The 13,834-nt window shown below is 40.9% G+C and overlaps 1 protein-coding gene across 1 annotated transcript in view; it reads right to left on the reverse strand.

The window, feature by feature from the left end:
• The window catches only part of DNAH5 (dynein axonemal heavy chain 5), a 224,312-nt gene that overhangs the window by 171,047 nt on the left and 39,431 nt on the right, over positions 1 to 13,834 (reverse strand). Inside the window, exons 16-19 of the mRNA XM_032861880.1 lie at positions 9,760 to 9,931; positions 7,024 to 7,169; positions 1,601 to 1,766; positions 731 to 970 (exon numbers count right to left, since the gene is read on the reverse strand). Coding sequence (XP_032717771.1) covers positions 731 to 970; positions 1,601 to 1,766; positions 7,024 to 7,169; positions 9,760 to 9,931 — 724 coding nt within the window. The remainder of the gene's footprint in view (positions 1 to 730; positions 971 to 1,600; positions 1,767 to 7,023; positions 7,170 to 9,759; positions 9,932 to 13,834) is intronic.

The raw sequence follows: 13,834 nt of genomic DNA on the forward strand, positions 1-13,834 counted from the left end.
ACTATTGGTATAGGAATAAATACATAAATGTGTGTGTGTCTGTCTGTCTGTCCACAAGCATGCATGTGCATGTAACTTTATATATTCGAAAATACCTTCAATATATAAAGTTGGGGAAGACGTGTGATTTAATATTCAGCACATCAACCAAGGTTTGACAAGCTCTAATAATATCCCTTTGTTAGATAAAAGCACTATCTTCTGTTCCATGCTACCAATCAAAAATCTCTTCAATGTATCCACTTTTATTCTACCTTTAATTAAATATTAGGGACACTTCCCCTTAAATGCCAATATTCAAAATAAATAGGGTTTATTACCCTATCATTTTGCAATTTGAATTAATAATGTATTTTCATTTTTAATTGAAAATTTAATTTCAGAATGTCTCTAGATTTGATGGACTTTTGTGGTTCATCTGGGAGACGCAACAACCATTTCTGAATTTTGCTGTCGAGAAAATGATTGTATTAAGAAGGAACAAACCAGCTGGAAAGTACTAAATTGACACAAAAGTAGTAAAGAAACGTTCTGCTTTGGAGAGTACGGATTAATAAGATCTACTTCACAGAAGTGTTGGGATAATCAAAGTTCTTACAAGGAGGCTCTCAATAAATGATGGATTTTTTAAATTATTTAAAAATAACAGGAACACACACACACACACACACACACACACACACAAGCAACAACCTGGGCTGCCAGTAGGCAAACTGTGCGGAATTATTACCCCGGAAGTTTGTCGTGTTGGAGGAATGAATACGCCTGCGGATGGCCTCTAGTGTGTTCCTTGTAACTTTCAGAAGCGCATCCATGTTCTGGTGGTTGAAATGGGAAAGCAACCCACAGGCTTCCTCCTCTAACATCTCAGTCTCCTTCTTCTTTCTCAGGATTGTCGCCAAAGGCAGGAGGCCTGCCGGGGCCTTGCGGGATGGTGTCGAGGTGTCTGACTTTCCTTCTTCTCTCTTTGCTATTACGAGATGAGAAGATTGAGAGAGATGGAGAAAGAAAGAACCATCTACTGTAATTAAAGAGAAGAAAACTAAGATAATTATATGCAAGTTGAATAATACTTAAATGTCAGCTTTCCTAGAAGGTGAGTCCATCAAAGAACAGGAAGAAGAAATTGGGGCATGTGATGGGCTGATGAAGGCCTCTCCTACTCAGTGTGAGGAAACAGGAGGAGAGACGGGAGCTATGGCTGTAAAGGCAAGGCCAGACCTCAGGGACCTGGGTTCTGATGCTCTCTCTCCCCCACCAACAGTCATAAAGCCTTGGGAGAATCACTTGCCTTCCCACCTCTCAGTGTCCTCATCTGTTCTACAGAAGTTCTGCTTTAGTATAGGCAGAGGTACTCCGATGGTAATTCCAACCCATCAAGCATCCTATTCTATTGATAAGGTACATGTGTGCAGTTTAACCAAAAATAATGGGATGAATGACAATATGCCCAGAATCATAATTTCAGATTTATAAATATCCTTACAAAATTAGGAGAGTATTTACAGAAGGGTGAATTTAATCACTACATAGAAAGTGAAATTTTAGTTTTCAGTAATGTCCTAGAAAAATAAGACCCTTCCATGACCCCATGTCTTACCTGAACTTTCGTTTTTTGAGTCAGCACTATTCATATCAGACACTACGTCACTTTCTTCTTTGGATAGAACTTCTACATCCAGCAACATATTTATTAGCTCATTCACTGCTTCCTCCACTAATGAGCTTTTAAAATTTAGTATCTGAGCACCCTTTACACAAAAGTCCTATCCAAAAAAAAAAAAGAAAAAAGAACATGGTGTCATATCTGTCTAGCTCTTGAGACCACAGCGGTAACAATAGTAATGTCATAGATTCAGCTTCTAGATGGGATTTTGGCCTCCAACGATGCTTGGCCACAACCCTCACATGAACCTGGGCCAGGCATCCTGTAAAGGAACACATCAAAGAAAGGGAATCTGCGGAACAGCACAGATAGACCAAAATTACACTTACTTCTCCAACAGTGGGGGAAATACCTCTGAAAGTTTATCAGCAGCCTCTCTTTCCATGAAGTGTCCTTTATTTCACATCAGCCTGCTCTAGCCAGCCTTCCTTCTCTCCTCACCTTTGGCAACAAGCCACAGTCAGCCCCCAATTAATTTCAGATTCCTCTCCCCTCCTGGGAGAGTCCATTTTTTCAAGAATGATATTTAACAAATATAAACTAATATGACTGGGGCACTGGAATCAATTCTGTACAGACAGATAGACAAATAATGGATGGATGGACGGACAGATGGATGGATGAATGGATGGACGGATGGATGGATGGAGATAGAGACAGAAGATACAGACAGTCAGCAATTTACCACCTGGCTGGACAATAAGCCTGTGCAAGAATAGATTCTGTTAGTTGGTCACAGCCCCCAGTTCCTTTCCAAACCCCACCATCACTCATCTTGAGACTCTTCTAATGTGCTCATGGACCATCTACTCCAAACGTCAGCTTCATGGCTCATTTACCTCCTCATCACCAATGACTTTCACCTCCACTCTACTGCTGCAGGGCACATGGCGTTTTGATACCATTGACATAGGAACATTCTGATGTGTCCTGAAACAAACTGTTAAACTTCTTTATCATCAAATAAAATATAAAACAAGTTGGGAACTTCACTCCCAACTCAGAACTTCACCCAACTACCAAACTCCATCCCTAGCCTTGAGACCATCAGGAAAAAAAGGTGGGTTGGAGACTGGGTAAGAGATGGGATAGAGTTAGCACCATCCAATAATAAGTATAGACTCTGGCACCAAAATTCCTGGGTTCAAATCCTAGCTCTGCATGATTTGGGAAATCCCTGGTTCCCAATCTGAAAAGTGGTGACTATAGTAGAGCCTAAGTTGTTGGGAATATTCCATAAGATAATGTACATAAAATACTAGAACAGAGACTGGTAAGTACTCACAAAGTATTTGTTTTGTCAGCAAATCATACATAATCACAAGACCTACATTTGCCCAGGCTTGTTCATCTCATGCCACAGAAACCAGTTCCTTGTCCTCTGAGAGATTGCTCTATGTTTTTTAAAATCTGTATTGTAAATCCCTCACTCTACACACTGTTTCCTAATGACTTGGTTTCTCAGTTCAACCATTCTTTTGCAAATATCCTTACTTCTGTCACTCCCTCAGCCTTCCATTGCCCCACTCAGGAGAGGCCCAAACCACACAAACCAGGTAATCAACCCTCTCCACCTGCATCCACAAGTCAAGGCAATGCAGGTGTTGTACTGGGAATTTGTGCTCCCCAAATTCAGTCAGGCCCCCAACACTACCCCAGAATGATTCTACATGACTATAGTCACTTTCCTCTACTAGCCCCCATATCAGCTGTATCCTCAAATCCTTGTATCCTCAAATCTTTACACCCTCCTCTCCCACATACTCAGCTAATAGCATTGATTTCTACAGCACAAAGCAAATGTCACAGGGACTCACCCAACTCCCTGACCCCATGCCCTCATGCTGAAGACAAACTGGCTTCTATCATTAACCCCTTTTCAGTGAATACAGTATTTCCCCTTCTCCTTAAGAATTATCACATAACCTGAGTTCTAAATCACGACTCTTCTGCTTCCCCAGATACCATGCTTACTAACCATTCCTTTTCTCCTTCCCCCTCAGCATAAGAACATACTAGATGAACTTCAATGCAACATCTCCCTCTTCCTCCAACTATCATAACAAGTTTCTGCCTCAGGGCCTTTGCACTTACTGTTCCCTTTGCCTGGAATTCTCTTCCCCAAAGTTATTCACATGGCTTGCTCCTTCACTTCCTCTGCTCAGATGTAATCACAGAAGTCAGCCCTGTCCATCAACATAAATCACAACTCTCTGTCAGTTATGCCCTTTTCTTCATTACCCTCTTAATTTTTCTCCATTGAGCTTATTACCACCTGACTTATTGTTGGTTTTTTGCCATTTTTGTTTATTTGCTCTTCTGTATCCTGCACTTGAAAAGGGCTCCATGAAAGCAGGAATTTCATCTGTTTTGTTCACAGCTGTACCCCCAAGCAGTGGTTTGCATAGAAGCACCATAAAAATTGTTGAAGAATAAATGAATTATAAAAAGTAAATAAATTCAAGGGAAAGCAGTCACTTAATCGGTAATCACTGATTTTGGTAATCAAAATGTAAATTAAAATTAGGTTCTATGATTTTGCTGCTTAAACTAAAATTAAGAAATTATAATTTCTGATTATTTATTACAATAAATTTACTATAGTTTATTTATAACAAATTTGTTGTTTTATTATATACCTCATTATAAAATCTTTATTACAATTTATTACAATTACAATAAAACAGTATCTGTTGGAAGATAGTGAAATTGGTACTATCATATGGCTGATGGCATTGTAAGTTGATGCCATCCTTTTGAAAAGCAATTTGGCTACAAATATTAAGAGCTATTAAATGAACACACATTCTTTGATGCAATAATTTTACTTTGAAGGAAGAAATACTCCCAGAGGGAAAAAACATGGTACATATAAATATATTCATTATAGCTCTTGGCAAAAACAGCAAAACTTTGGAAACCATCCAAATGTCCAGCAATGAGGAACGAGTAAGTAAATTAAGGTACATAAGCTCAATAGAATATTCTGAAGGCATCATTGAAAAGGTTGACTACGAGAGCCACATAGCAACATGAAAAATATTTCTTGAAAAGATGTTACGTGAGAGAGAAAAACACTATTTGCAACTTTATTAAGAGGCATATAAATAGGCAATACACCAAAATTATAACAGTGGCAGTCTAACTGATAAAAATCCTACTTCTTTCCATTTTTAAAAATATTCTAAAACTTGGGCTTACATTGAAAAGGAACATTTTTACAAAATAATACTAAGAATAGGGGTAATATTAAAACCATGGACCCAAGTTTTGCCCAGAGGACAAGATCATGACAAATGAGTAGGGGAGATGGGGATTTGGGGGTCTGGACAGAGTTTGTAAAGCTGAATAAAGGAGGAAATGGGAATTTCTAAAATGTAGACATTAAATTTTGATTATCTAACAGTAATTTAATGTAAACTGAAGATTACTGCATATCCAGAAAAGGGTTATCAGAACAGGCCTGAGAATGAAACTCTGCATGCCAGGTTGGTCTCTGGCTGGTGTCTGGGGGCCTGGATGTCATGAAGTTTCCCACTCTGCCTTACACAGCTTGTGCAAACAGTGCGGCTAATGCTGCCAACCTGTTTTCCTTCTGGGTATCTGGAATTTGGGTCCATCCGAGGCAGAGGGTGCCTATGTGGCCAGACCCTTTAGAAACCCCAGGCACTGAGTTTCCCATGGGCTTCCCTGTGCAGAAATGTTGCAAACACGTTGCTGCGTTTTTGTTGCTGGGGCGAGAGCAAACTCTCTGTGGCCTTTCATGATAGCGAGACAGCATAAGGAAGCTGACATAAGCAGTCCTCCAAACTCCCGCCTCTTTTCCCTTAGGGTCTGACTATCTTTACCACAGCCCTGTAGTAAATCTCAATCTTCAGTGCAACTAAATGCTGAGTTCCAGGAGTCTTTCTTACAAATCTTATGTCTTAAGATTAAATGTTACCTTAAAGATTATCTTAAAGATTAATCTAAGATTAAATGTTATCTTAGGGGCGCCTGGGTGGCTCAGTGGGTTAAAGCCTCTGCCTCCGGCTCGGGTCATGAGCCCAGGGTCCTGGGATCAAGCCCCGCATCGGGCTCTCTGCTCGGCAGGGAGCCTGCTTCCTCCTCTCTCTCTCTCTGCCTGCCTCTCTGCCTCCTTGTGATCTGTCTGTCGGGTAAATAAATAAAATCTTTAAAAAAAATGTTATCTTAAATCTTTTTTTTTTTAAAGATTTATTATTTGACAGAGAGATCACAAGTAGGCAGAGTCAGGCAGAGAGAGAGAGGAGGAAGCAAGCTCCCTGGTAAGCAGAGAGCCCGATGCGGGGCTCTATCCCAGGACCCTGGGATCATGACCTGACCCGAAGGCAGCGGCTTAACCCACTGAGCCACCCAGGCGCCCCTTAAATCTTAATCTACCATTCTCATAAATCATCCTTCTAGCGGTGATTGTCTTGGGGAACTCCTGACATGCCATATTAAAACAATCCCTGATGAATTCTTATACTCAGGATGCCCACCAGGAACACTGCAAATGATGATGCCAAAATGACATTCCCAAAAGGCTGCTTCATGGAGAGAGCACGGTTTCTAGGATCTTAATCCCAGCATAGGGGAGAAAGGGTTCCTTTTGCAAAAAAAGTTTGAGAAATAGTGGGTCAAAGAAAATTAAATGGGCTCTTTATGTAAGAGACTTTCTGACGGCCTTTATTTTAACTGTTAATATGTAAAGACTCTGCAAGGGGAAAGGAGGGTCCAGCCTTTACCCCGAGCAGCTTGAACACAGACCCAGCCTTCCTGGTTTCCTGGCTGTGGCTGCAGGACTATGTACCGCAGAACACCAGTTTGGGAAGTGGTGTTCTCCAGAAATGTTTAAAGAAGAAATGCTGTCCCGAAGAGATTTAAAACAAATGTCTTATTAATTAACACTAGCCTACTGGAAACTTCAACAAAATAGCTCAATTCTTCAAAAAATATGGAAAAACGAGAAATGTGTCTCATGGCAATTTCTCTCCTACTGATATGAAAAGAAATGGTTTGTTCCTCATGTCTAGGTGGTGCCTTAGATACGTTCCTCTTCGGTTTCAAATAACTGTCAGAAGGCTCAGCGTTTGTTCACATCTATCACAAACCAATCACAGAGAGAAAAAAAAATGTAATTTATGTATCGAAAAATGCCCTTTATTTAAAAATTTTAATAAAGGGGGTCCCTGGGTTGGTTAAACTTTCAACTCTTGATTTTGGCTCAGGTCATGGCTCCGTGCTGGGTGTGGATCCTGCTCAAGATTCTCTCTCTCCCTCTCCCTCTGCCCCTCCCCCACCTCACTCTCTCAAAAGAAAAAAAAAATTAACAAAAACATCAATTTCCTAATAACCTTTGTCATTTGGAGGAACTCTGCACAGGTAAGTGGCTCCCCCTGGGGGAGCTGGCAAAGCAGTGTGCTGCTCATTTCTTCCAGAACGGCATCAATGCGGAACTCCATCAGATCGTTGACCCTGTCAAGCAGCAATTCCAGGTCCTCTTTGGAAAAAATAAAAGTGAATAAAAGAGATTAAGCATTTTGTTAAAAAAAAAAAAAATGCACACGACTGGGGGTCCTGGGAGGCAGTTGGTTAAGCCTCCATCTTGGTTTTGGCTCAGGTAGTGATCTCAGAGTCATGAGATCAAGCCCCACATCAGGCTGTGCTTGAGATTCTCTCTCTCTCTCCCTCTACCTCTGCCCCTCCCCCCTGCTCTCGTGTGCGCTCTCTCTCTCTCTCTCTCTCTAAACTACATAAATAAACCTTTTTTTAAAAATCCACCTGACTAAACTGCAGTAATGAAATCAGGATTAAAGTCACTCCAGACCACTATTTCTCACTTGGGTTTCCGCACACTGTCCTTCCTCTAACCAGCCTCCTTCCTGCTCGGGCTCTTTCCACCTGCCTCATTCTGACTGCGACTTGAAGAGCTCGCTGGGACGCAGCACCACCAGGAGGCTTCCTGGGAATCTGCGCTTATTTCCAGCAGCCCCCCTCCCTCTGCCCTGGCACTGACCCCTGAGCATCCTTCCATCACCACATGTGCCATACTGCCTCCTCATCGACTCGTCACGTGTCTTTCCTTCTGGAGTTCCTCTTTGTCATCCTTGATTCCTCAACACAGCCTATTCCACAGAAGGCAGCCAACAAATGATCTTCTTTTAAGATTTTACTTTTAAGGGACGCCTGGGTGGCTCAGTTGGTTAAGCAGCTGCCTTCAGCTCAGGTCATGATCCCAGCGTCCTGGGATCGAGTCCCACATCGGGCTCCTTGCTCGGCGGGGAGCCTGCTTCTCCCCTGCCTCTGCCTGCCATTCTGTCTGCCTGTGCTCGCTCTCTCTCCCTCTCTCTCTGACAAATAAATAAAATCTTTAAAAAAAAAAAAAAAAAAAAGATTTTACTTTTAAGTGATCTCTACACCCAACGTGGGGCTCAAACGTAGCAACCCCGAGACCAAGAGTCGCCGAATCTACAGGCTGAGCCAGCCAGGTACCCCGACAGATACTACTGAAGTGAAATTTCTTCAATTTTTCCTTTGCAGTCACTAGCATAAGGTACCTTTTTTAGAATTGTGCTGAAGTAATACTGAACACTAAGTTCCATGGACAGAAAGGGCAATTCTAGAGGAAGTTAACACTTTGACATCAAAAGTCAGAACGATGGTTAATAAAGCTCCAGCTAAGGGATGACACCGTTTCAACGGATACCATAGAGTGAGTTCTCTTTCATTCTGATACGGCTTTTGTCTGGGGAATGAAGTTAAAATGGAATCATGTTATATACTCATAATGTGTCAAAGACATAAAACACTCCCTTAAATAAATACCTTTGCTTCCTAAAGAATAAGGCCCTAGAAGTTTTCAATCATCTCTAAGCTAATACCAAGATACCAAAAAGTTCTGCCTGGTAAGCTTATTTCCTACTAAAAGAGAGCCAGACTTCTATGTGAGCATGCGTGCACAACCTAATTCTTCACTCTTCTGATTCTTGAAAGCCCCTTCAAGGACATCTGTGACCCACCACACCCCCACAAGATGTCCACATCCTAATCCCCCACAAATGGTACCTGATATGGCAAAGGGGACTTTGCCAGATGTGAGATGTAGAGACCATGCCTAATTATCTAGGTGGGAATTATCTACACTAGGTGGGGCCACTGTGGCCAAAAGGCTCCTTGTAAGGGGAGGTAGGAGAGCTGGAGTCAAACAGAAGACAATTTACCCATGAAAGCAAAGAAACAGAAAGAGATTTGAGAATAATATGTTGCTAGCTTTGAGGATGAAGTGACCATGAGCCCAAAGGATGTAGACGGCCTCTGGACACTGGAAAAGATTCTCCTCTAGAGCCCCCAGAAGGAACTATCTCTGCTGACACCTTGATTTTTAACTCCCAAAGAGCCATTTTGGACTTCTCACCTCCATCTTGGATCTTTCACTTAAATCACAAAAAGAAAACAAAATCAGAGAACTAAGGAGAACTTTAGAAACTAGCTCCTGTCTCCAACTAACATTATAATAAAACATCCAAGTGTAAACATTCTAATCCTAATATTCTCTAGGGAGAATAGTATTGAAGTCTACCTTGGTAGCCTATTCTAATTTGGTTTGGAAAACTCTCTCTATGAAGTTTTTATGCCTTCCATAAATACCTCCTTCTAGAATGTTAACCTATTTCCTCCTGTTTCAGTTCCCAGGGAGATGAATTTTGGGAAGATTATTGGTTTAGAGGCAAGGGAGCTGGGTTCCAAACTCATCCTTTCTGCTTACATCTCTGTCACATCAGAAGTCACTCAGCATCTCCAGATCAGTTTTCCAACTTCAAATTGCCCATCTTATTTAAAGTCTAGTGTCCAATAATAGTAATAATTTTTAAATGTAGTTAATCTCTGGGGATAAAATTAAATAGTGAATATACACAGTTTCCAGGAAATCAACAAGTTCATGTATTTTGATAAAATTCCCTTGGGAACACTTTAAGAATAACCCTCCCATTGTATTATTTACATCACAGTTCTCTAGAAGAAATTATACAGTAGACATTAAGAACTCAGCCTTTCAAAATGAGAAATAATAACCATTCAGACAGACTTACTGATCTTTGCAAAAGTGTTTTTTAAGTACATCTCAATGTTCAGTGAGGTCCAGGTAAGGGCAGCCAGGCCAGGCCGGAGAGCTTTGTCCACTTTAGCCAAATGAGGGGCCATCAGCGGCTCTACGGTGGGAGGCATTTTTGACTTCACTCTCTGATATTCAGCCAGCATCATCTGTAATGAAATGGAGGTTAAATGATCAATTAATATCACACCTTCAATATCTTGGGTTTTTTGGGTCCAAAAGGATGGCCTCTATTTAGGGTCCAGCTATAGGGCTCCAAGAGCAGCCTGGCAGCTCCAGGGGCAAAAACAAAACAAGAATAGAAGATGAGAAATTGCTCCCTAAACATAAATTCTTAATCCAATAAAATACAGCTGAAGAAGAGGAAAAAAAGAACTTAAGAGTAGGAGTTTCTCACCCCTTACCCAGTCCAAAAGGGGAGAAAAGTTCTAAGGTCAAGTGAGTTTTCTAAACCAAGTTACCAGTGCCTTAGCCTGTGCATCACGAGGCTTATTCCTTCAGCTTTGTACGCGGGCACCCTGCCCTGCCTGCTCCTCTGGGCACTTCCTGGGACCATACTCATCACCTGAAGTGTTGGGGTCACCAGAAGTCCACCTCAGCCACTGCTGAAATCGAAGGCCAAGTTTTGATGTAAGACCCAAAGCATAAAAGGAGTCAGGAGCCAGCGTTTTTGTCAGCAAATGTCATGGCTTTAGGTATCACGCATACGCCAAAGACAACCAAATTCACGTCTCAGCCCATATCTCACTCCTAAAGTCTAGATTCATATATGGTGAAAGAGTATTCAGTATCTCCAACTGAATATAAAAGACATTTCAAACTTAGCATCTGAAACCTTCTCTGCTCACAGCACTCTCCACTGGTGGCTCCTGTCTTTCACACCCACAGGCAATCCATCAGGATATCTTGTTTGCTCCAGATTCAAGAGATCTGTATCTGACCTGCTTACCATATGCACTGCTCTCGCCACCACTAACTCTCCTCTAAATTATTTTAGTGGTCTACCATTGTCTCCCTGCTTCCATCAATGCCCCCTACAGTCTATGCTCAATTTAGCGGTAAGAGGGATCCTTTCAAAATATAAATCAGACAATTAACCCCATTGCTTACATGGCCACATGCCTTCCCATCACATATAGGGCTACAAGTTCTTCTGTGAGGCTGCAAAGATCTGGTCCCCATTACGTCTCTGATCTCATCTGTAATCACTCATCTCATCTCTTACCTACTCCTGCCCTACCGTCTTCCTTGCTGGTCCCTAGCTTCAGGGACTTTGCATCCCCTTCAAATAACTACTCAAAAGGCTTCTTCTCAATTAGGCCTATCCTGAATATCTATTTAAGTTTGTAAGTTTGTAAACCATCACCGAAAACCACCTACACACTCTATCTCTTTGCCCTGCTCTATTTTTTCCATATACCTATCAGTTTCTAATAGACTATGTAACTTACATATTTGCAATGTCTGTGGTTTATTTGCTGTCTAAGCCAACTAGAATATAAGGACAAGAGTTTCTGTAAGAACAAGAAATTTTGTGTGTTTTGTTCAATGCGCCTCAAACAGTACCTGGCACACAGGAGATGATCAATCAATATTTCCCTCATTTATTAATTAACTATTATCAGGAGCATTTGTGACTGGAAACTCATGGATTCTGTTCCTGCACTGAAGTTTACGGGTTGTATAATATTGAACTGTCGTTATTTTTTTCATATGTTATCCTTTTATATAAGACTAAAAGCGCTTCCAGCCTACCTTTTTTAGTAACGTTCATATTAATAGAAATTAATTACAAGAAAGTAACTTTAACACACTTCTCAAATACAGTTTTTTTCAAGTTCATATTTGTAATGTGCATGTTGATATTACTTTGTCATTAGATCAATGGTTACCCAAGCGTTTTCCCTGAAATACTAGCCCTAAGAGATTCTGTAAGAAAAATGGTCCCTGGATGGAAAAGTTTGGAAAACACTGAACACACTATCTGCCTTCTTGGACAATCACAATTAATATTAATGATTCTGAGAAAACTGCAAGAAGGAAGTAAGAAGCCCAGTGGATTTTTGTGAATTTTGTTAAACCCAACATTTCCCAGACGGACCACACAATCCTTTCTTCATACAATTCTTTTCCACAATTTCTCTATATCCTTTCAATGTCCATGAAAGCCACTTTGGAAACGCCTACCTTGGTGGTTCTATTAGTACCTACTGACACGTGCTGAAGCATATCCACGGCTTAGCTTTTTTCAATGTCCATCCCTTATTCTACCTGGGAAGCATATCAGCAGGCCTTCTACTTCTCCCCTTAATACTTTTTAACCCCAAGAGATATTATTCACTTTATAGGTGAGAAACTGAGGCTTAGAAGGGTAAAATAATTTGCCCAAAGATAATTATTTGTATCCAGATCAAATTGGCTTTAGACGGTATACTCGTAACTATTAGTCTAGGCAGGCTCATTTCTTTTTGAACTACATTCCAAGGAAAAGATGAAGAAAACAATCTCTCAGCTACTTTGGTATATCCGTGGGAGCCTGACGGTTCTGTTAAATAGTCCACACAATAATTCTGCAACAGCTGAGGTGATCCCCCAAACGTGCCAAAATATCTGTTCTTACCAGCTTGGATAGGGACCTTTCACTCTTTCAACCTCCAAGATATAATAATGTCAATCAGATGACAATTTACTTGCTCAAATTGTCATTTATATGACATTTTAACATTTTAAAACGTTTTTTTGACCCTCCTTCCCTCATGGTGTAGGATCTGTGTCCTCTCCTTGAATCTGGGTAGACTTATGGAGCCCATCTGATTACAACAGAAGTGATGCTAAGACCTATGAGGCTCTCCTCAAAGCCATGCACCTTCCTCTGTGTTTACTGCAATGCCCTCTCTTAGGACCCTGAATGAACACATAAGAAATTCTACTACCCTGAGACCTCCATCCTGAAAGACCACACAAAGATGCTCCTGTCCTTAATCCCAACTGAGGAAAACTTCCAATTTTACCCACCAAAGAACCAGACATGAGAATGAGGTCACTTTGGACCTTCCAGATCACACATCTGCAAGCCAAACCAAATAACCTTAGTCAATGCCACAAGGAACAGACGAATCACCTAGTCAAGGCTTGCTTAATTCTTTATCCACAAAATTATGAAATCTAATGAAATGGTTGTTTCAAGGCACTATATTTTGAGGTTGGTTGTCACCAGCAACAGAACACTGAAATAATCATTCTGTGAACCAAATTATTTTTAGCAACTTTATATTCTGATAAATATTATTTCTTAGTAAAAAATACTAGTTTCTTTGCAAATCTGTAAATTGACTAAGTGGTTTTCCTAAGAGGCAAGAAAAGACTAAAGGGGAATCTCAACATGCTGACCCATATTTGATGGTGCCACATTTGAGGAATGTTGGTCCACTGGCAATATCAGTTTTTTAATATAACATGAAGGAGTGGAAAACAACAGACTCCAGGTCTGGTTCAGGTTCTACTTCTGCCAGTTATTAGATATAAATCCCTGGCTAAGTCATTTAACTACTCTGAGTCATGGTTTTGTCATAAGATAATATAATAGTATTCTATCCCAATTACCTACCATGGCTATGGATAAGACCATATGGAATAATGAATAGTTAAAATGTAAAGCGTTATGCAAAGGCATGGCTTCACTGGCCTTATCCTATGAGGTTATCCACTATAAGATGGCAACGAGGGTTTCCACGTCAAACATCACGGAGGCATCTCTGCACTCATCTTGCCGTCCTTCAAGCTGCCTTTGTCCCTGGGGATCATCCCCTCCTGCATGAGGATTTTCTTACCCTTTCCTCCCACCTCAATGACCAATCCTTAATTTGTTTGCATAATCATCCTCCTCTATCAGACTTGTTAATACTGAGACAACCCAGAGCTTCGCTGAGACCCTCTACTCTTCTTTACCTCTATTCTCTTCCTTGGCGATTTCACCCAGGACCATGACTAAATACCAACTATGTTTCAAGTTTATTTTTCTTAGTAATCTCTGTACCCAATGTGGGACTCAA

This window comes from Lontra canadensis, unplaced genomic scaffold (assembly GCF_010015895.1).
Source record: "Lontra canadensis isolate GAN:19392208 unplaced genomic scaffold, GSC_riverotter_1.0 scaffold22, whole genome shotgun sequence".
Classification (NCBI taxonomy): domain Eukaryota; kingdom Metazoa; phylum Chordata; class Mammalia; order Carnivora; family Mustelidae; genus Lontra; species Lontra canadensis.